The sequence below is a fragment of the Loxodonta africana genome, chromosome 23 (genome assembly GCF_030014295.1).
Source record: "Loxodonta africana isolate mLoxAfr1 chromosome 23, mLoxAfr1.hap2, whole genome shotgun sequence".
Taxonomy (NCBI): domain Eukaryota; kingdom Metazoa; phylum Chordata; class Mammalia; order Proboscidea; family Elephantidae; genus Loxodonta; species Loxodonta africana.
In genome coordinates this window covers 51,791,825-51,815,749 of record NC_087364.1, presented here as the reverse complement: position 1 = coordinate 51,815,749, position 23,925 = coordinate 51,791,825, and the positions used below count along the sequence as shown (strand labels likewise).

The 23,925-nt window shown below is 37.2% G+C and overlaps 1 protein-coding gene across 7 annotated transcripts in view; it reads right to left on the bottom strand.

Moving 5' to 3' along the window:
• The window catches only part of NLGN1 (neuroligin 1), an 829,224-nt gene that overhangs the window by 3,510 nt on the left and 801,789 nt on the right, over nucleotides 1-23,925 (bottom strand). For 4 of the 7 annotated variants that reach the window (XM_064275486.1, XM_010596020.3, XM_010596023.3 and 1 more), the window contains one exon: nucleotides 2,888-3,073. In XM_064275486.1, coding sequence (XP_064131556.1) covers nucleotides 2,888-3,073 — 186 coding nt within the window. Of the gene's footprint in view, nucleotides 1-2,860; nucleotides 3,074-23,925 lie in introns of all 7 variants that reach the window. The other 3 variants (XM_064275484.1, XM_064275485.1, XM_064275487.1) reach the window with 1 other exon arrangement.

The window sequence follows — 23,925 nt, the reverse complement described above, 5'->3', positions numbered from 1 at the left end:
TTTTAATCAATTTCCAGCTACAGCTTTATTGTTCGGCTATTAAACACACGGTCGATTATTTGTATGTGTAAATGAGATAAGCACTCTTTCAGAAAAGCACTAAAGCAGTTTTTGAGTTAGAAGCTAAGATTTAGATTTTTCACTAAGCGTGAATATTTAATCAATGTGTCTGTATCATGTTCCTAGATAATTCTAAAAGTATGCAAAATCTAAGCAATACTAATCTAAATTTGTTTTGGTTTTCCGTAGTATTGATGAACACATTTTAGCTGGCTAAAGCAAAGTACGCTATAGCAAACCACACAAATGCATATCATTTAAAAAATCATATATGCCGTGTGTTTAGTTGTTAATATTTGCTCTGAGATATAGTTTACCAACTGAAAACACTCCGGAAACCCTGGTGGTGTAGTGTTTAAGAGCTATGGCTGCTAACCAAAAGGCTAGCAGTTCGAATCCACCAGGCACTCCTTGGAAACCATATGGGGCAGTTCTACCCTGTCCTATAGGGTTACTACGAATTGGAATCGACTCGATACTAATGGAGGGAGGGGAAAACATTATGATTAAAATAAACCTGATGGTTTCTACAATATTCCTTCCCATTTCAGGCATTCAAAGATATTGACTAAATATACCAAAAAAAAAAAAAAAAGAAAGAAAGATTTAGGGGAAAATACACATCATATAAAATATACTCTGAAATATACCATCTAGATGGCATTGGGAAAATCATGTATTTTATCATTAGCGAGAGTTGCTTGTTATATTTGTGCAAGATGTGGTTGACCTATGGTAGATAAAGGCCTGAGCTTTGCTACAGCCCTTTGTGTACAGTTCTGCATTGGAAACATGGAATTGGCATACTGATTCCAGGAAAACTTCTGAGCATCTCCTGGTCAAATCAGGTAGCTTTGTCTGAGGAGATGGGCTTAGGACGGGGCCAACTATACGCCTGTGTCTCTGCAACGCAACGACACATTTCACTGAAGAGCATAACTGAATGTTATAACTGTTCATATAGCCATTTGCCACAGTTCCCCACATCATCAGTTGATGAATAGCAATGCTACTGATGGACTAACGGGTTAATTTCTTTATCCAATGAATTGGGTCACTTATGAGTTGGAATCCACTTGATAGCAACAGATTTTTTTTTTTTTTAGTTTAATAATGGCTGAAACTACCTTTAAGTGACCATTATTGTTTTTCATTTAGAAAAATAGGAGGAAATAACAGTTGAGATCAAATGATCCTGAGAACTTTGTTGCTGTTGTTGTTAGGTGCTGTTGAGTCATTCCCAGTCCTAGTGATCCTGCAGGACATAGTAGAACTGCCCCATAGGGTTTACAAGGAGCTGTTGGTGGGTTCGAACTTCTGACATTTGATTAGCAGGCAAGCTCTTAATCACTGTGCCACCAGGGCTCCAAGAAGTCTGTACAGGTTGCCTAATGTTAATGTAACTAAATATTCACATTATTACGGTCCTAAGGCTAGAACAATCTAATCCACTTAATTAAAACAAACAAAAAATCCAAAGTTTGTTATTTAAAAACAAGCCATTTCATTATAGACCAAAATCTCTATGCAATTAGAAATATTCATGTGTCATTTTGTCATCTCGATCAGGACTCTACCAGTATAAATGAGATGTTATATAAACTATTTTAATAAATTAAGTCTATAATAATATATGACTTTTCAAATATATATGCTCATTTAAGGACTGGCTATTCTTTGGAAAATTTCACCTTAATGTACCTTTGATACCAAAAATAAATATTTTATGCCTGGTGCTAATTTCATAAGATTAAGTTTTATAAATTAATATGCTTCACAAATTATGTTTGATAGTGTATACCATATATATACACACATATATGTATATATAAAATAAAAAGGAAGAAAATATAAGATGATCTATGTTGCCATATATCCCCTGTCTTCCTGTCTATTATGTGTAAATAATGGAGAGAAAGTATTTGCTTCTGCAGACTTCTCCAATGAAACTCTTCTGTTGTTGGGATATTTCAAATTAATAATGTGGTTACAGGGGGTGATTAAACTCATGGTAAAATGGGAGTCCATAAAGGACAGCTTGATGACTTCTGGGCAGACACTTTAGAAAAAGGATGTGAAGGCCAGAAAACAGAGACAGAAAAATATTTCACGAATTTAAGCGGCCTCAGTGCTCCATGCTGCTTTGTCAGGCTTCATTGGGGAAGAAAAAAAACACTTTTGGAGTTGAAAATAGAAAAAGCACATAATCAAATGTATTTCTCTTTTTAATCAAAAGCTCCACTACTGACTTTGATGCTTTGACAATTTTGGATCATGCATGCAAAATAATCAAACATCCGTTTTCTACTCAGACAACAAGTGAAAATCACATGTTACCAGACAAACTAGCTTACAACAGCCTCCCTATCTTCAGACTAATAAAAGGTTTCAAATGTCTATTGTCTTGAAAATAGATTGTATACAATCCCTACGTTAAAAAAAAAAAAAATTCTCTCTTTGATCTTGATTACTGAATAAGCAGAGATGACAGAACTGTGAACGTCTTTGACTGATTTACACAAGAATCACCCTTTGGAGGAAAGAAAAGTAACTATAATTCTAACTATTCTGAAGCCTGCTTGAAAGGGCATCCTTACCAAACTACACAGGAGACAAAGAAAAGAATTCGACAAAAATTTAAACATGCATAGAAAAAGCTGAAGAAACATAGTTTTGAACAGTGATTGAGTTCAACCTAATACTCAGTTCTAACAGAGAAATAGATACAAAGCATCACATACTACTGATGGTGGTGGCATGCAGACACCAAAATTGTCAAAATTTGCAACCTGCATAATACCTTTGGTTGAATTGCTCCAACGGTTACCTTCAGAATAATGGGATAAAGTCAGCAGATTGACACATGAACCCCCAGCGCCGGATCCAAAAACAGTGATCCTTAAGGGGTCACCACCAAAGAATCCAATGTTTTCACTAGTCCACCTTAGAGCCTGTATGAGATCAAGAAGTCCATAGTTGCCTTTTGCAGCCTGATCCCCTGTACTTAAGAAACCTGAAAAATAGGAAGAAAGAAAGAAAAAAAAAAAAAAAAAGTTTAGAATATCCTTTTGAGTTGACATGACTTAAATGGGCATCAAGTTTAAATATAACCCGGAGCCTGTGTTAATCAAGGTGAGTACAGTTCAAGTTCTTATGTAAAAACCGTTTTCCACCAGGATAAAATAATTTGCTTTGGGAACAACAGTAGTGACTAAAACCTTAAAAATGACGTTTATCTTCCCCAAATGCTTCCTAAGTTATCCAGGTAACAGGTAACAGGGGGCAGATAAAAGGAATTGAAACATTCTGAAAGACCTCAAGGGAGCCGTTGAAGAGGCCAAGTTCCTTGATGGAGACATTTGGATATTATCATGGGACATATGAGAACATGTGCGTTTTGCATAAAATACAGTGTCAGTCCTCAAGTCGCTCAGGGTCTCACATGGCTGGAGTTTAAGGTGTGTGTCACAGGGTCGCAGGACTTGACGGTGTAGAGCAGGAGTACTTTTCTAGGACTTGTGAAAAGAAGTTTTATAAACCCTGATAAAATTACATGCAAAACTTTTCATGCATATGCATATGAACATTTTTATTAATGATTAAAAAAAAAAAGCTCTCTGTGGAGTTGATTCTGACTCAGGGTCAACGGTTGATTTTTTTGGAAGTAGATCACCAGATTTTTTTTTCCGAGGCACCTCTGAGTGGACTCAAAAATCCAGCCTTTTGGTTAGCAGCTGAGTGTGGTAACTGTTTTCATGGTCTATGATTAAGAAAGAGTCACTGCAGTAGGTGTAATTTGGGACCATATTACAGCCTAACCTTAAAATGCCAAACAGGATATTTGCTCAATTAGCAAACGCTTGTAGAGTAATTGCAGTTTTTTGAAAATTTCAGGCTCATATTGTTTCTGGAATACTCAAAGCTCTCCTTTATATTGAATCTGATAATGATGTGAAGCATATGTTGAGTAATAGAGAGAATGGGGTAAAGGAGAGGTTATAAGGATCTTAATTGACAGTGTGGCAAAGAGAATTAAAAAACGAAGACGAACAGAAAAAATATTGTGGTGTAGAAGTTACATGACTTTCTTAGCTATGGAAATTATAGTAAAAGGAAGAGCCAAAGATATAACTTTAGTAACACTTCATTCATTTTGCTGACTTAATAGCTTTTAAACTGAAACCAAACCCTCTGCCTTTGGATCAATTCTGACTCATAGCAACCCCATAGGGTTGCCAAGGCTGTAAATCTTTACAGAAGCGGACTGCCGTATCTTTCTCCTGTAGAGTGGCTGATGGGTTTGAACTGCTGACCTTTCAGTTAGCAGCCTAGCACTTTAACCACTGTGTCACCAGGGCTCTTAAAAAGCTTTCACAGTGTGTCAATTATAACTTGTAAAATAAAACTCTACTCCCTATTCCTGCATTGATATAAATGAAAAAGTAAAAAATATTTCATAAAGTATTTATACGAACTCTTTGTATATTTTGTAGAAAATGTTTAGAGATTTTACATGTAAATTGGTAAATTATACTCAGGGAGGTAATTTCTAATCTCAAAATATTTACAGAGCTAATTAAAAAAAAAAAAATTCAGATTTGTTCTCTTATTGCAGACCTGCTGTAGAAAATCAACGTAACTGGTCAATGTTTTCGATAAAAATCATTTTATTCAATTTGATATATACCTCCTTTTTAAATAAAATAATCTAGAAAGTCAATTACGTTTGTGAAAACCAGACTGTGATAACAGTAGCTATCAAATGAATAAATAAATCTATAACCAAAATGAATATGTTTAGGATTATTCTAGATTATTCGAGCAGCAACAGATGAAGATAAACATTCTCCTGAATAAGCTTCTGAAATACAAAGAAATTAAAATGGTCAGAATTTTTATTCTTACAAGAATAAAAATTCTAAAAATCAAAAATACAATCTCTAGTTCATTTTCATGTGTGTTTTTATGTATATAACCATGGAAATACTAAATTATCCTTGCAATTGAAGTTAAATTAAAAAAAGAAATAGGTTCCAAATAAACATATCTTTCTGGTTACACCCATCATTTTTTATTAAATCTGCATAAAAATTTAAGGAAGTATTTATGGTGTCTCCTTACATAGAAGCATTTTCATATAAACAAAATTCATGTAAATGAGAACACAATAAAATACAAAACAGAAAATGTCGTAGAGAATTCTTTTAACTTTGTTATTGAGTTTTGCTGTAAGAAAGAAAAATTAATTTATATCCTGAAGGATTCTGTTACAAATATTTTGATCTATAAAGACAGACTGATGGCATTGTAATATAATTTTCTTAAAATACTGTCTTGACACAATTTGGAGGCTCTCATTGGAGGCCTGTTGGCTCCCCTTCCTGAGCAGCTGCTTAAGTCCACTCTCCAACCACTACCCTTATTGGGAGCTGTGAGTATAATGAACTTAGTTACTTTTCATGGCTTCCCTGACTACTCTTTCCCACACTACACCTGACTTACCATCCCACAAATTCGTTACAGTGTGCATGAACCCTGAAAACCACATTATGGGAGGATTACTGTGCGTTCGATAGAAAGGAATGTTGAAGGATGAAGGAGGTATGAGTGCGAGTGTGAGTATGTGTGTGTCTGAGAGAGAATGAATGAGGGAATGAGAACACTTTGTATGTCACCAATTCTGTCTTAGTCATCTAGAGCTGCTATAAAAGAAATACCACAAGTGGATAGCTTTAACAAAGAGAATTTTATTTTCTCACAGTCTAGGAGACTAGAAGTCCAAATTCAGGGTGTCAGCTCCAGGGCAAGTCTTTCTTTCTCTCTTGGCTCTGGAGGAAGGTCTTTCTTGTCAATCTTCCCCTGGACTAGGAGCTTCTCTGCTCAGGAACCCCATGCCTAAAGGACACCCTCTGCTCCCTGTGCTTCTTTCTTGGTGGTATGAGGTCACGGACTCTGCTTGCTTCCCTTTCCTTTTATCCCTTGTAAGATAAAAGGTGGCGCAGGCCACACCCCAGGGAAACTTCCTTTACTTTGCTTCAGTGACGTGACCTTCGTAAGGGTGTTACAATCCCACCCTAATCCTCTTTAAAATAAAATTACAATCACAAAAAGAGGACAACCACACAGTACTGGGAATCATGGCCCAGCCAAATTGATACACACATTTTTGGAGGGACATAATTTAGTCCACGACAAATATATTCAGATAGAAATGTGATTTCTAGATACAGCTTATGCCACTCAGCCAAAACCTAGGATTTTTTAATTCCTCTTTAAATAATATTGAATTTTCTATATAAAATTGACTTACTAACTGATAGAATAATCATAATTCAATGTGTGACATGTGGAGAACGATAGTAATGAAATAATTATCTTTGCATTAACTGAAGAGTATCACCTCTATAATTCTAGTGTTAGCAACACCATTTTAACTGTTGTAGTAGATTTGGTCAAATAGTTTTGTGTTAATATAACAATACCGCAAAAACATATCAATTCTCTGATGAATAACCTCTCCTGTATATATAGCTTGAAGAAATCCTATAATGTTTTCAAGAAAAAAGCTTTAGACAAAATCAATTCAATTCCAAAATTGCACTTTTACTTCATAGCATGGAATAGATGAGATCATCAGGTAAAATTAGTTATGTTTTAGGCTTGGAACGTCCAATGTTATTTTGTCAAGCTTCATTTTTACACTTTAGTACTAAATTTCCATCACTCTTAGTTTCTATCATATGTTCATATATATGTCATATACTTATAATACATGTACATGCATATATCCAAAAAAGGCCAAACCCAGTGCCGTCGAGTCAATTCTGACTCATAGCAACACTATAGGACAGAGTAGAACTGCCCCATAGAGTTTCCAAGGAGTGCCTGGTAGATTCGAACTGCCGACCCTTTGATTAGCAGCCGTAGCACTTAACCACTACGCCACCAGGGTTCAGATACACCTATATATACACATACATAGGTATTTCAACTGATCATTAGAGTGAATTTATAGAGTGACTTTGAGTTTAATGTTAGGAAAAGTTAATAGATATCTGCTGTCTTTATCTAGGGCAGCCAGCAAATCAAATTATATCTCTTCAGACCTGGTAAAGTGATGCCACATGCTTGCATGACTTCTTTGGTTCCTGATGCTATATTCAAACAATAGGCTGTAGCTCAGCTAAGGGCACAAAACGGGGACAGGTAAATAGAAACACAGTTTGCTAATTACCCAGGTGATGTCCATTGACAATACTCTTTTTTAATTGACTTGTAATACTACATCCTTAACAAAAGAATCATTTCAGATCATTCTAGTTGGAACTTTACCTTGAACTGCACCAACTATAGTCCAGCCATTCAAAACCAAAACCAAACCTGCTGCCTTGGAGTTCGTTCTGACTCATAGTGACCCTGAACTGCCCCATAGGGTTTCCACTGAGCAGCTGGTGGATTCGAACTGCCGGTCTTTTGGTTAGCATCCGAGCTCTTAACCACTGTGCTGCCAGGGTCCAATCCAGTCATCCCGTTGCTGTTGAGTCAACACAGACTCATACTAGCCCTATAGGATAGAGTAGGACTTCCCCATAGTGTTTCCAAGGAGTACCTGGCGGATTCGAACTGCTGAGCTTTTGGTTAGCAGCTGTAGCTCTTAACCACTAACCAACAGGGTTTCCAATCCAGCCTTAAAAAAAAAAAAGAACTAAATTTTGCAGAAACCTGAAAGTGCTGCTTTGGGGAAGAGGGTTTTCTCCTTAATGTCATTAAATCCAGGGGAGAAAGATGTGGCAGTCTGCTTCCATAAAGATTTACAGCCTTGGAAACCCTACGGGGCAGTTATACTCTGTCCTCTAGGGTCGCTATGAGTCAGAATTGACTGGACGTCAATGGGTTTGGTTTTGCCTTGGTCATTAAATAATTCTTAACAGTTTGTTGGTTTAATGTTTATTTGTAAGCTCCTACACTGTTTGGCCGGGTGGTGCAGTGGTTAAGAGCTAACCAGTGCTAACCAACAGTTTGGCAGTTGAATTCCACCAGCTGCTCCTTGGAAACCATATGGGCCAGTTCTGCTCTGTCCTGCAGGGTTGCTATGTGTCCGAATCGACTTGACGGCAACAGGTTTGGTTTTGCTTTGGTTATACTGTTTGACAGGAGCCCTGGTAGCACAGAGGTTAAGAAGCTTGACTGCTAACTGAAAGATCGGTGGTTTTGTAAACCAACAGCAACTACTCGGGGGGATAGATGTGGCAGTCTGCTTCCTCAGAGATTTATAGCTTTGCAAACCCTATGGGGTCTCTATGAGTTGGAGTCGACTTAATGGCAGTGGGTTTGGGTTTTTTCTACCGTTTGATGTGGGAGAAAGATGTGGAAATCTGCTTGCATAAAGATTTAAAACTTTGGAAATCCTATGGGGTAGTTTAACTCTGTCCTATAGGGTCACTATGAGTCGGAATCGTCTGGAGAGCAACTGAATACTGTTTTACTAATTGATGTAATTGATGTAGTAACACACTGCACTCAGTTTTTGTATTATAGAACACTAAAGACAATAAAAGCAAACCCTTTTCCTTTTTGGAGATGCAAGCAGAATTTTCCACAAAAATAGTCAACTATTTACTTGATTCATCAATATAAAACCTTAAAAACATAACTGCTTTTAAACTTCAGACTGACTTTCAAAATTCATAATTACAGTTAAGCTAAGAATTACTTCACTAATCCATGTATTGACCGCAATTGTCATTAAATTGTCTGGAGAGAACTTATTTAATATCATTTCTCTCACCTTAAAATGATCTCCAACTGTTGTGCCTACATGGAACTCAATTTTACTGATCTGATTAAATTTATTGAGCAGGCTTAGCCTCAATTTGATGTTTACCTGATCTAACAACTAGGATTACTTTCATGTGTTAGAGAAAACCAAGCAATTGAACACGGGCCTCAAGTCCTTGGAATAGAAAAATCGGATCAGGCCTAGAATAAATTGGGCTTGGGCAAGGGGAAAAGAAATAAAAACAGATAATTACTGCTGGCAAAGTATTTGCTCAGGCTACTGAGATGCACCTCACACAGTTAGCTCTCATAGGCACCTTTCTAAGGCTTATGGGAGGAGCTAAGTTAAATGATCTGGCAACAACAGCCCAACAACTTATTCGTTCGCCAATTCTGTACTCAAATCTCTTGCAACACAATCTTACACGCAATATCTTTGAAATGTAAAACAAAATGGAAACAGGGTACTTCTTGGTAGAAAAAAAAAATCTGAACGGATTCAGGGAGGAACTTGGAATGAGGAAATAATCAGTCTGTTTATATTTGAGATGATATCTAGAATGTCAGAAATTTAAGATGTCAGTGATTCTGTACTGTAAATGTGATTTCCTTTGGGGGCAGGGAGCAGATTTAAATATCTATGTGTGTCATTTTTGGAAACATTAAATTTAATATATTTTTAGAGTCCATATTATGTATGCAGGCTATAAAGAAATAGGAAAGAAATTCGCAGTGTTTATCAGTGCTGTTGCCTGGATACAGATGACTGTGGTTGGCTTTTTGAGTCAAATTGATAAGTACTTCAAAATAGAGAACATACTGAGCATTAAAGAGCCATCCTTGAAAACATGAGTCTTTGAATGATAGTGAGGCATCATTCTAGTGACTTGGGAATATGGATCAGAAAAATAGCTCATTAAGGATTTTGCATCTTAAAAATAAAAGGATTTAAAACTGTGGATTAAAAACCTCAAATCCTCCCCGCTGAAAATCCAACTGGAAATCCCATGTGCTAACTCTCCGGATCTTCTCAGTTGCCAAGTCCAATCAGTTCTGCATTCTGTCCATTTCCTGCTTTCTGCTTCATGTCAGTTACGTACATACTCTGTCTTTGTAGACTAGTGAAGTCCTCCTTACTAGTCATTCATTCATCCTTCAAATCCAACAAACATGTCTACCTTCTATTTTGTCACTGGCTTCACTTTTGAAAAATAATCTTCTCTAATGGGGTACAAGGAGTCCTGGTGGTGCAAGGTTTAAGTGCTCAGTGGCTAACCGAAAGGTTGGCAGTTCAAACTCACTGACCTGCTGTGTGGGAGAAAGACCCGGTGATCTGCTCCTGTAAAGATTACTGCCTAGAAAACCCCATGGGGCAGTTCTACTCTGTCATACGGAGTTGATATGAGTCATAATTGACTCAGTGGCACCCAATAACAACAATGGGGTACACTGCTATATCAAAATAACATCCACATGTTAAGACATGTCTGGTTAGTTTCCCTTTACTTCTCTTTGAGTCAAGATTGTTTAAAATATGATGATTTAAAATCCCCCAAATTGGACAATTTGGGGTCTAGCAGGGGAAAGGACAGGCATAACACCATTCAATTACCCATCAACTCTAGCTAGCTTCCTTGCTGTTGTATTCTCTTGAGAGCTCCTGTCTAAATTCTTTGCAGAAAGCGACAAAGGAGAAGTAAAAAACTATTTCTTTTTTGTATGTAGGCTCTGCAAAAATAATGGCTCCGAAATGAGTCTGATGTTTTAACATGAAACTAAATTTTTTGTATTTCCAAAATTGTATATTTTGGTGGATTTGTTTCTTAAAATTAATTCATTTTGAGATTATTTGCTCATTAATTTTTCATCAACCCTAGTGATGTAGTGGTTAAGAGTTTGGCTGCTAACCAAAGGTCAGCAGCTGAAATCCACCACCTGCTCCTTGGAAACCCTATGGGGCAGTTCTACTCTGTCCTACAGGGTCAGTATGATTCGGAACTGATTGGATGGCACCTGACAGCAACAACAATTTCTTATCTTTGAGAAAAGCCAACAGAGTTACGGGGCTAGGCTTCTGACTCCTGACAGCTGGATCTGGAAGCATTTAATGGGAAGGAAGTTGACTGCTTCCGGATGCCTGGAAAGAAAGCACCTGTATGTTTTTCTTTGTTTCTCAGTTTCCTAAGTCCCCATATTTCCCTATCCCCAAGGAAAATGAGTGAAATTCATCCTCTTATTAAATTAAATCTTAACATTTTGTGCCTCTCTCCCCCTAATAAGGTTAAAATACTGATTTTAACCAGATTTCTTCCAAATGTAGATGGTGACAGGGAGAAAATAGACCGTGATTTGGTTTGCTCTGAATCATGTATGCCATTCTCATTTCAAGAATGGCCCAAGATACTGGCGAAAAGGTAAGGTAACCCCCAGATCCAGCTCCCATGGTCATCTCCTCTACTTGGCGCTCCAACACCCAAGCCTGCTAGTGTTCACAGGTCTCCGTCTGCTTGTCAAGAAAAGTTTAACCAGCCTCTCCTGATTTGGTTATTTTGTAATTCTTATCCATTTCAATCTGGGCAACAAACTGGGTATCAAAACTGACAATATCTTATGTTTTATGAATAACTGCTCTCACAAAGAAGTGAAAAAAGGAAAAATCTCCCCTTTAAAGGGGCTACTTGAGAGAAAAGAAATCACATTGTTCCTATATAGTTTTTTCTCATTATGCAGGAATGTATCTAGGGATTTGAATGCATAGTTTGTTTCAAAGCATGACTCTGAGGAGCTGTAATGGCTACTACATAAGAAAAGTCTTTAGGGATGCCAAGAACTACAAAAAATCTATAAATTTCTAACTTTTTAATGTTTATTTCTGTCTTTCTTATGAGCTCCCATTGTAACCTGGGTATGTGTACTGACTTTGTAATGTATTTATGATTTGTTCATCTTTTTATTCTTCTGTAGTCTGGGAGATTCATCATACGTGACCCCAAATGGCCATTCTGTACGTGTTTTTTGAATGAAGCAAAACAGTAATATCTATTTATCATTTTTTTTGTTACCATATGGAGACCAACAATGAAACCTTCTAAATGAAATGGGTCTATGTGTCTCCCTTTGATGGCAGCAGTGAAGTAGGGACTTGAGATACAGCCAGTTTTATGGGGAAAGTGCTCTAAGACATAATGTGGGTGGCTGTAGCTTAAAAGGGAGAACAATAGGAACTTTCTGGGAAAAGAAGAGGACACATGGACTAGCAGGCATAGCCTAGAATATTGGCCTAAATATATAAAGTTTGAGAGGCATTTGAGATTCCCCCAATATTTGTTGTTTGGTGTCAAGTCAATTTCAAGGCATAGTGATCCCACGCTACAGAGTAGAGCTGCCCATAGGGTTTCCAAGGCTGTAATCTTCACAGAAGTAGATTATAGGTCTTTATTCCAGGGAGCCGGTGGGTTTGAACCACAAACCTTTTGGTTAGCAATTGAGTGCTTAACCGTTGTGCCCTTGTGCCACCAGAGCTCCTTCACTCAATGTTTAGTATTGTCAAAAAGAACACCAGATAGCACAACTTGAGTGTATAAGCAAACTACTGTGTTATAAAGTCTCTCCTTCTGAGACCAGTTTCCTAATTTGTTGTTGTTTTTGTTAGGTGCCATCGAGTCTGTTCCAAATTATAGCAACCCTATGTACAACAGAATGAAACATTGCCCGGTCCTATGCCATCCTCACAATTGTTGCCATTCTTGAACACATCATTGCAGGCGCTGTGTCAATCCATCTTGCTGATGGCCTTTCTCTTTTTAGCTGAGTGTCTACTTTCCCAAGCATAACGTCTTTCTACAGGGACTGGTCCCTCCTGGTAACACTTCCGAAGTATGTGAGACAAAGTCTTACCATCAGTTCTTCTAAGGAGCATTCTGGTTGTACTTCTTATGAGACAGATTTGTTTGTTTTCCTGGAAGCCCATGGTATATTCACTATTCTTTGCCAATGACATAATTCAAAGGCATCAATTCTTCTTCAGTCTTCCTTATTCCTTGTCCAGCTTTCAAATGCATATGAGACTATTGAAAACTCCATGGCTTAGGTCAGGCGCACCTTAGTCTAAAAAGTGATATCTTTGCTCTTTATCGTTTTAAGGGGGTTTTTGCAGCAGATTTGCTCAGTGCAATGTGTCCTTTGATTTCTTGACTACTGAGTCCATGGGCATTGATTGTAGATCCAAGTAAAATGAAATCTTTCACAACTTCAATATTTTCTCTGTTTATCATGATGTTGCTTACTGGTCCAGTTGTGAGGATTTGGGTTTTCTTTACGTTAAGGTGTAATCTATATTGAAGACTGTAGTCTTTGATCTTCATCAGTAAATGCTTCAAGTCCTCTTAACTTTCAGCAAGCAAGATTGTGTCATCTGCATCTCCCAAGTTGTTAATGAATTTTCCACCAATCCTGATGCCACATTCTTCTTAATATAGTCTAGCTTCTTGAAATTATTTGCTCAGGATACAAATTGAATAAATACAGTGAAAGGATACAACGCTGACACACACCTTTCCTGATTTTAAAACACAGTGCCCCCTATTCTATTTGAATGCCTGCCTCTTGGTATATGTACAGGTTTCACCTGAGCACAATTAAGTGTTCTGGAATTCCCATTCTTCACAATGTTATCCACAGTTTGTTATGATCCACACGGTAAAATTCCTTTGCATAGTCAATAAAATACAGGTAAACATCTTTCTGGTATTCTTTGCTTTTAGCCAAAATCCATCTGACGTCAGTAATGACTGCAGCCACTTTTGAATGATCTTCAGCAAAATTTTACTTGTGTGTTATAATTACTATATTACTTGTGTGTCTTGTCTTTCTCTCCTGTCTTTCTTCATGTATGATGTCCTTCATGTCATTCCACAACTAGTCTAGTCTTCAGTCATTAGTTTTCAATGAGTTAAATCTATTCTTGAGATGGTCTCTAAATTCAGATGGGATATACTCAAGATCATACTTTGGCTCTTGTGGACTTGTTCTAATTTTCTTCAACTTCAACTTGAACTTGCATACAAGCAATTGACGATCTGTTCCACAATCAGCACTTGGCCTTGTTCTGACTAATGATGTCAAGTTTTTCCATTGTCTCTTTGCAGAGAAGTAGTCAACTTGATTACTGTGTATTTCATCTGGTGAGGTCCATGTGTATAGTTGTCATTTATGTTGGTGAAAAAGATACTTGCAATGAAGAAGTCATAGGTCTTGCAAAATTCTATCATGAGATCTCCAGCATTGTTTCTATCACCAAGGCTATATTTTCCAACTATTGGTCCTTCTTCTTTGTTTCCAACTTTCACATTCCAATCACCAGTAATTTTCAGTGTATCTTGATTGCATGTTTGATCAATTTCAGGCTGTATAAAAATCTTCAATTTCTTTGGTCTTAGTGGTTGGTTTGTATATTTGAATAATGCCTGTATTTATTAACTGGTCTTCCTTGTAGGTGTATGGATATTACCCTATCACTGACAGAGTTGTACTTCAGGATAGATCTTGAAACGGTATTTTTGATGATCAATGCAACACCATTCCTCTTCAACTTGTCATTCCTGTCATAATAGAACAGTCCATTTTAGCTCACTAATGCCTAAGATATCAATGTTTATCTTCCATTTCATTTTTTACAGTTTCTAATTTTTCCTAGATTCATACTTCATATATTCCATGTTCCTATTTTTTTTATTATTAATGGGTGTTGGCAATTGTTTTTTTTTCTCATTTTGAGTTGTGCCACATCAGCAAATGAAGGTTTTGAAAGCTTGACTCCATCCACGTCATTCAGTTTGACTCTACTTTGAGGATGCAGCTCTACCCTAGTCGTACTGTGAGTGCCTTCCAACCTGAGAGGCTCTTCTTCTGGCACTACATCAGACAGTGTTTTGCTGCTATTCATAAGGTTTTTACTGGTTAGTTTTTTCAGAAGTAGACCACTAGTCTTTCTTCCTAGTCTCTCTTAATCTGCTGGTATTTGAAATATCTGTGGCATAACTTCCAACATCACAGCAACAGACAAACCATCATACTATGACATATTGACAGACACATGCATAAGTTTCCTAATAGGCAACGTTAATAATGGTACCTACCCTACAGAGTTATCGTTATTAGAAGAAATAATATTTTGATACACAGTACAACTTAATATATGTTGGGGAAAAATACTTTGGCTTGCTTTGATCAACTAAATTTGATCTTTTACTCATTACCATCCATTTTATTTTAAAAAAACTCATTTTTCCATTTTTATTGAAAAGACATAAAAATTCCAAATGATTTAAAAGGAAAATTGTTTGAAAATTACACACACAAAAAAATTAAAAGTATGTATATAGACAACAGAGTTAAGTATACAATGGAGGTTTTAAAATTTCCATAGATAGTAGTTGGCAAGACACTTCAAAATGCATACATTACCCTCTAAGTTTTAATCAGGTAGGAAGGGTATTTGTTATCACATAAACAAATGTAAAATTTAACAGAATTTAAAGAATCCTGTTATTAAACTTAAAAAGTTATGTTGAGACTATGTAAATATCCTGTTTCTCATCTTATTTTACCCACTAATTTTAGCACCTGTTAATGATTCTTTCCTGAAATAAATATTCATTCCATCTTTTCTAAAAAAAAAGATTTAATTATAAAGAAAAGCTTTCCCTTTTCTTGGATTTTCATACATTCATTCATTTATATCATTACGGACTCATAGGTTCTTATTTTATTCTAGGGGTTATAGTCTGTTATTATCGTTATTTATTTTTTGCTGAAATTATCCCATATTTGGCCAGAGGGAACCTCTCCAACCTGACTCTTAAAGTCTTTTTGGCATGTCCTTATCATCTTTGAGAATTTTTGCAAGAAACCTCTAGCTAGCAGTTGGGATCTTTGGCTTCCCTTTGTTTGGCTAAAATTTTTGAGAGATCATTTGCAAAACAATAATAAAAATATATAATAAAAAATCACTCTCTTAGTAATTATGAAAAAAAACAAACCCAGAATATGGTTTATTCCTAAATTTTGGGATATAGGGTTAGCTCCTTTGTGAAAAAGTGGCAAAAAGAGATAAAACCACTAATCTGGCTAGAACAGCAACACTAAAGAACCTCACAAATGGCACACATGCAAGTACTGAAACACCACCCCCCCACACATGAACGTGCCAAACAACAAAATCAACAGCAATGTAAAATTTGTCCTAGCTAAAAATATTCATAATGCTTTAAAATTTTGTGAATCATGGAAATAGCATCACAGCATGGCTTTCTGATAAAATTTTAAGGGTAAAGACAAGGAAATGGGACAAGAAACAACTCCATCCTGAAACTTCACATGCACTTTGAAATTGGGAAAGATGAGAATGATATAGACAAGACAGTTTAATGCTTAATCTCTGGGTTTACTTCCATCATAGCTCTTAACACATCATGTCACCACTGGTGAGTTGGCCTATTTCCTGGAATAAAAAGAGGACATCTTTGTGTCCCTGACACAGCTAGCACGATCCCTAGTGCTTAATCACTGTTGAATAAATATTACATGAATGAGAAAATAAACAAATACAAATGAGTGAACTTGCTAGTAGCACTTCTATCATTGTGTTCCCTTATCTGACAGAGCATGTAGCTAAATGAACTTGGACTCCAGCTTGGTTGTCAAAATATCATGGGACTAGGAGAATACTAATGTGCACTAACACTCGTGTGTATTCAGAATAGCCTTTGTAATTTTTGAATAGAAAGTTTTTGTTCAAGAAAAGGTCTAAGTACTATAATAATCTTGAATATTCTCTTTAAAACTCAGAGTCATAAAACTAATCATTGTAGTGAGAGGGAGCCTGGCTCTGATTATATCACTTCACCACTCACCCACAGAGTCTTCTCTGCAGAGTACCACTGCTGTTTGGCTTATTTAAGTAGTAAAGTCCTACTCGGGTCACCAAGTCTGAGCTCAAATATTCTCCACTGGGAAGATTTCAAACTCAGTCAACCTTTCTCTAAACTCCCAGATAACTCTAAGTTTTCTGTAAGTACATACCAACATTGAGTTGTAATTATTTATTTAATCCTATTGCCAGATGGAGCACAGTGCCACATGTATAGTAAACCAAAACCAAACCTGTTACCATCTAGTCAATTCTGACCCATAGCAACACTATAGGACATGGTAGAACTGTCCCATAGGGTTTCCAAGGCTGTAATCTTCACAGAAGCAGACAGCCACATCTTTCTCCGGCAGAGCAGCCGGTGGGTTCGAACCAACCAAGCACTTAACCACTGCACCACCAGGGCTCTTACACATATAGTGGGTGTGTAGTAAATACCTGTGGAATTAAAGGTTAATATTTATAAACATCTTTAAGTTCCAGGCAAAAATAGAAATACATAAAACAAAACATAATTAGTTAGTTATTTCCATTTATGCCCAGACTGAATACATACATCCTGTGTTTACAAATACTAGAAATTCAGGCACCATTCCTAACACTAACAAAACACTATGTAGACAAAATCACTAAGGAAAAAGTAAATATCCAAATAATAAACTGAGTGATGGCAATATGTTTATTCTCATCTAATTCATATATAGATGGTTATGGGCAAAATATTTAGGTTCAAAGGTAAAAACCAAGGAGGGTCTAAATATTCTACAACAGATGCTCTAGAAACACAAGTAAAAAGAGAAAAAGCCTCAGGCCAGAAGTCATGTAAGCTACTTCCCAGTCATCAGATCTCTGATAAGTTTCTCCTCCAAGTTTCTCATTCCCACCAATTTTAAATTACAATGATATTATTAAAAAAAAAAAGAAAAGAAAAACAACTTTTCCCAGGAAGTATCAATTAATAGCTCCTTCAAAAAAAAAAAAAAACCAAGCTTCTGAACCCTGTATTAGGCCATATGGCAGGCATTTTAGTACAGCTGCTAATCCACTAGAATAGGGACCCTGAATATCCCGAGGCAAACCACTAATTCCAGCGACCTGTGTAGCAGCACCAGCAGCTAGCCTCGGGTAATCTTTGCTAACGCCAAAGGGATATCTGATAGGTTTTAATTAGCTGTCAACAATTAATCCACCTAATATTGAAAATTGGAATTTTTTTTTTTTACTTTTGAGTTCTACTCCAGCCTAAGTGACACAGTGGTATCGGCCTCTGCGATCCATTAGAAGGGTTGGCTGAAGCCCCAGATCTATTGCTGTGTTAACTACTGAAGGCTCACCAAGTAGGAAATTATTCATGTAACTTGGCCTTCAGTTAGAGAAATTTTTCAAAGGTTTTCCTAGCCCTGCAATTCCTACAGCAGCTAATACCGATCTTCAACTCAGAGGGTCATGGAATGCTGCTCAATAGCGAAGGAAGGAAATACTGAAACAAGTAGAAGGTCAATTTAGAAGAAGCAATGATCTGAATCTTTCCCGGGGCGCCCTCACATTAAGCTCAGATTCGTAATTGAAAATAAATCTTTGATGTTCGGTTGAGAAGTCCGAGGTCCTTTCCTGGGTGCAGTTTTCATTCAGCGTTATATTTTCCAGCTTGAAATCACTGTCCTTTTCAGCTGATTGGACCTGCAATGCCACAGTTGGGTGTTGGCTGCCAGGTGATTAGCTATTCAAGAAAAAAGTGAAACTAATCTCTGTATTAATATACATGAGGTGAAATAAGAAGGAATCTGAGACTGGAAAGCACAGGCACTGATGTTACAAGCCATGCAACGAGGCTTCCTCCCCCAGATCCGGTAGCAGAATCAAAGCCCGGAGAAGAAGGGTGAGGTTTGGCAGCGGGGGTGAAGAGACAGCTGCCGTGGCTTGAAGTGACGCCTTGATTTCCTAGCACTTCAACGTTAAGTTAGGCCTTCTCGGAATAAAAAGAATCATCCTTAGCAAAAAGCATGCATGTACAGAATTAGATTTTTGCTGTTGTTGTTTTTACATGGAGGATAGAAGGAGAACGTCTGGCCTTTTTTTTTAATTTGCTGATTTTACCAAGCAATTCTACGTTGGTGTGAGGCTACTGAGGAAGTTGTTGCAACGACACGTTCATTCTGACTCACGGAGACCCCTTGTCTGCGGCCTAGGACTGCTCCGTAGGGTCTTCAAGGCTACGACCTTTCGGAGGCAGATCACAGGGCCTGTCTTCCGAGACAACGGTGGGAAGGGTTGAACCGCCAACATTTTGGCAAGTAGTCCCACTTAACTGTGCCACCCAGAGACTTCATTACTGAGGAAGGAACTTGGGTATATCTTCTCTTCTCACTATTAGAAATCTCTCTTCTTCCTCTTATGGGACCGTGCAATGAAGAAGATCGATTAATATCATAAATATGAAAGAATCTTTTCGTGGGAAATAGCTTATTAAATCAACATTTACTGAGTACTTACTCCCTGCTAGGTTCTCTGCTAGTTACCCAATATACAAAGTCTAAGAAGTCGTGGTCCCTGTTCTCAAGGTTGTTACGTTTTAGTCCAGTGTTTCTTAAATGTATTCCTTGACCTCCCTGCAATCTTACCATGGGAAAACCCTGTGGAAAAAGAACCTTTGTACCCTACCTGCTCAATCAAAATTTCTGGGGAGGAACTCAGAATCTATGGGCATTGAGTGTGCACTTTTCTAACAAGTTCCCAAGTGATTTTGATGTACACTAAATTTTGAGAAAGGAGCTAAGCACTGCGCTGTTAAGGAAAAGTTGGCATTTTGAACCTACTCAGTGACACTGCGGGAGAAAGACCTGACAATATGCTTCTGTAAAGATTATAGCCAAGAAAACCCTATGGGGCAGTTCTACTCCACATGTGGTTTCTATGAGTCAGAATTGACTTGACAGTACCCAACAACAACGACGACAAATTTTGAGAACCCTGACATCTTGAGAACATAAAAAATGTAAGGAATTATTACAAACAATAAAACAGTAATAGTGCTAAAAGTTCGGTAACTAGTGTGACCATATAATTTTACAGATAAGAAAAATTGAGGGTGAGAGAGTGAATATGAATTGCCTGATGTCACACATCTGATTATGATCCCAGTTTTTTGTCACCTAGTCCAATGCTCTTGCCTATAGTACATAAAGATCAGAATTAGGTTGTTGATTTCTTTACTCAAATAATTCACTATGTTGTATACATTTCCTCTCTTTTTTGCTTTTTCCCTCTTGTTGTTTGCCAATGAGTTGAAACGTACTCATGGTGATCCCATGTATGACAGAGTAGAACTGCTCCATAGACTTTTCTTGGCTGTAATCTTAACAGAAGCAGATCTCCAGGCCTTTTCTTCTGTGGTATGACTGGGTGAATTCCAACTGTCAATCTTTAGCGGTTGAATGTGAACAATTTGTGCTCCCTTTTGGGGCCTCTATTTTGCTTTACTAATCAGCTATTTCTATGGAATAGTATTTTGTGTTAACAGCACCATGACAGCAAAAGTTTAGTGTTTGAAGCTATCAGACACACCTTAGAACTAACATCTGATGATCTGCTTCCACAGTGCAGTCCTACTCTGCATACTCGGGGTCACCATGAGTTGGAATCAACTCAATGGGAACAAACAACAACAGCAGCAACAACAACAACTCTGTAGACCTTCCTCCCAGATTACCTTTCACCTACATCTCTAGGCAAATACGGGTATTTTCCTGAGCAAAAATCAGGTCTCCCACAACAAGGAATGAATGTCTGAGGCCTATTCTATATGACTTTATTGATTTTTCTTGCAGTAAAAAACGCTGATTTTTATCTACAAATTATCCCTATTAATTCCAAAGAAGGGGGGGTACCTAGATTTTAAAATATTGGCCAATATAATCCTTATTTTTGTTTTCAAAGTTCCATCTACCTTGGAGGAAACCCTGGTTGTGTAGTGGTTAAGAGCTATAGCAGCTAATCAAAAGGTCAGCAGTTTGAACCCACCAGGCACTCCTTGGAAACCCTGTGGGGCAGCCCTACTCTGTTCTGTAGGGTTGCTACGAGTTGGAATTGACTCGACGGCAATGGGTTTTTTGTTGTAGTTATCTACCTTAGATAAAAAGTTCTCTTAGAAACTAATATTATTATTCTCTTTGCTAGGAAATTCTTCTCAGGGCCAAAATATCCATGTAGCTTCAGCCAGGTTCCTTTTATTCTCTGCTCAGAGAAGATGGAAAACATCTGGCAGTCTCCTCTGGCAGGATATTCAAGGCAAATACTGTCTTTACTCTCCAGGCAAAATAAACCAATTCTTTTTTTGTCTACATTGTATGGAACTGTCCCTCCAGCTCTGATCTTAATGGGTAAATGCATAATGCAGATAGATATTTGTGGATTAGAGCCAAGTGATAGTAGTTTAATTTTCAATTTATTTGAATAAAGTTAATTATAACAAAAGCAATAGTTATAAAATCTATGGAAAAGAATTTGCATTTTAGGTTTTTCATCTGTTTGCCATGCCAAAAGACATATATCATCATGCAGCATGCTAAAAACTCCTACGAGCTTATCTAAGAGCACAGGGCTGTCCACAAATTGGAGTTAACCAGATTTGCCCACGTGCCACAGGTTAGCCCACAGACAGGACCTCCTCATGGTTGAGCAGATTGTCAGGATACAAGGGAGTCTGCCTGGAGAAGGTGCCTTTGTCTAATTTGCACAAAGGTGACCTGTGAATTAGTGGAGGACCTGTTCAAGAGGTCCACAATAAGCTTTGGTCGCGTGTTCAACATCAGACTCCTGGGTAAACAGGCTTAGTCTTTTTTTCTATTCATAGGCTGAAAGCCATCTCCCATCATTTCTTACAATAAATAAATAAAAACACTAGTGATATATCGCAAATTGTAAATTGCTCCCACATTAAATAAACCTTGTTTGAAAATTTTCTTCATTTTTTCACTATTTCCTTGAGAATTTTACAGTTATAAAAACAGTAATTTTCTTTTTTTCGTGCTTTGTTTAAAAAATTAGATTTGGCTGATATTGCTATCATCATAGATGAAGAATTGCATGAAAGCACACAGGGTAGGTTACTAATAAAAAATGGTTAGCACTAGTGAGAGGTGCGAGCTTGATAGAGCAAACCTTGATTTCCTACTAAGCTAAGCTGGTATAGTTGTCCTATACTCAACAGTAAAACAAAAACGACCTTTCCTTATTAAAAACAGCATGTCAGGTTCTGCCCAGAGAAACCTCACTCAGAGGAACAGGTAAAGCCCCGAGGGTAGAAGGAGTGATCAATATTTGACTATCCATATATCCTAGGTCATAGCGGCTACTTTTTCGGAGCTGGACTGTAGTTTTTTTTTCTAAATAATTTATGATCAGAAGTAGAGAATGCTAACTTCTTAAACTCAGCTTCTGGGCCCAGTACCAAGTTGGCTCCACTAATATGGCCTCCTTTTCCCTTCACCTTTTTGATTCCAGCAGTGCTAACTTTTATTCCTTTCCTTTCCAGACCTGAGTCTTCCTCCAGGCATTCATTTATGCCAGGGTCCTTCTACTTGCGGTACCTTTGCCATCTTAAAGTTTCTCTGCATCAGCTTCTCACTCCTCAAGCAATCTATGTTTCTTTTACAACCCTTTCCCATGAACACAAATAAACTCCTTTAATTCAAAACACCTAAGTAAGATTCAAATTAAAAACACAACGTTAACCCATATGTGTCTGTTTTTTCTAGAATATAGACTAATTACATGACTTTAGTAATGCCCATTCTATTATATAGCAATTACTAATCATGATGATTGGTTCTATGCAATATAACAAGAATTTATTGAGAAACTTAGTCTATGCTAGGCACTTGGCTAAGTGCTTTGTGTACCATATTTCATATTTCCATACAATAGCCCTGATAAGTAGATAAGAGTTTGAGGTCGCCTAATGAATTAATGACTTTAATGAATTAATGACAAAGTAAGATTTAAAGGCTTTTTTGTCAGAAAAAAAAAAAGTTGGGTGCTTAACATGTTGATAATAAAGTGTGCCTTTATGATCTTTTTTTAAATAAAATATTCATCTGCTGTAGCCACCTAAAGGGGACTTTTCTTATGCTTCTAAGCACCTCTTTTCTGGACATTTAACTTTTTTCTCCCTTAACAAGTCATCCAGCCTACATAGCTTCCTTCTATTCCTTGATAATATATGTAATCTTCTCCTTTCCAGAGGTCACACACTGGAACAAATGCATGACCCATTTGTGACAATGAAACACAGCAGCCTCCTTCTTATAATACAAAGGTACAATCAGAGAAGAGAAAAATAACTAAGCAAAAAAAGAAAGTGACAGAAAACTCCCCTGGTTTTAAACATAACTCAATAGGAAATTTGTCTTTCATCAAAAGTATTTCCAGGCTAATGACTTGTAGTTTCTTCAGCCTTCATTTAAGTAGAATAAAACTCACTTTTCATAAAGTAGGTAAGTGGGTAAAGTACTCATTCAATTCTACATTAATTTTAAAGGGAATGGGAACTAGCTTAAGTTGATATGAGCACACTCATCTCAAAGAAAGCCAGCTGTCAGTTAGAGCTCCTGGGGACAGAACTGTCTAGTCTTATTTCCAGAAAGGGCCAAGCTCCCAGTCATGCAACTTGAAGAGATTGACATTGGTCTTTGCTGAGTGTGCCATTCCTTGTATTTTCTCTCTAGTACTCTATGGCTCTAAGTGGGTAGGGAGAGACTTGCTTAATTACATTCAGAATGTGCCTTAGAATTCAGTTCAAAGGAAAATTTATTGGCAGCATGTGACAGGCACTGCACTGGGCACCACATTTAGAGAGGCATGGGAAATAAGCAACATATGAATTAGAGCAATCACATTGTATGGAAGATAAAGGAATAAATGCAGTTCTCAGGCTATCGCTGTCTATAAATGAAGCAATGATATAACATAAAGGTGGAGCTCAGTACTTATAATAGGTATGTTTTTAACATCTAGATAATATGACTTCAGGTTTGCATCATTTTATTCAGTGCCTAAGGCTGTACCAAGGAGCCCTGATGGTGCAATGGTTAAGTGCTTGGCTGTTAACCGAAAGGTTGGTGGTTTGAATTCACCCCTTGGCTCCACAAGAGCATGGT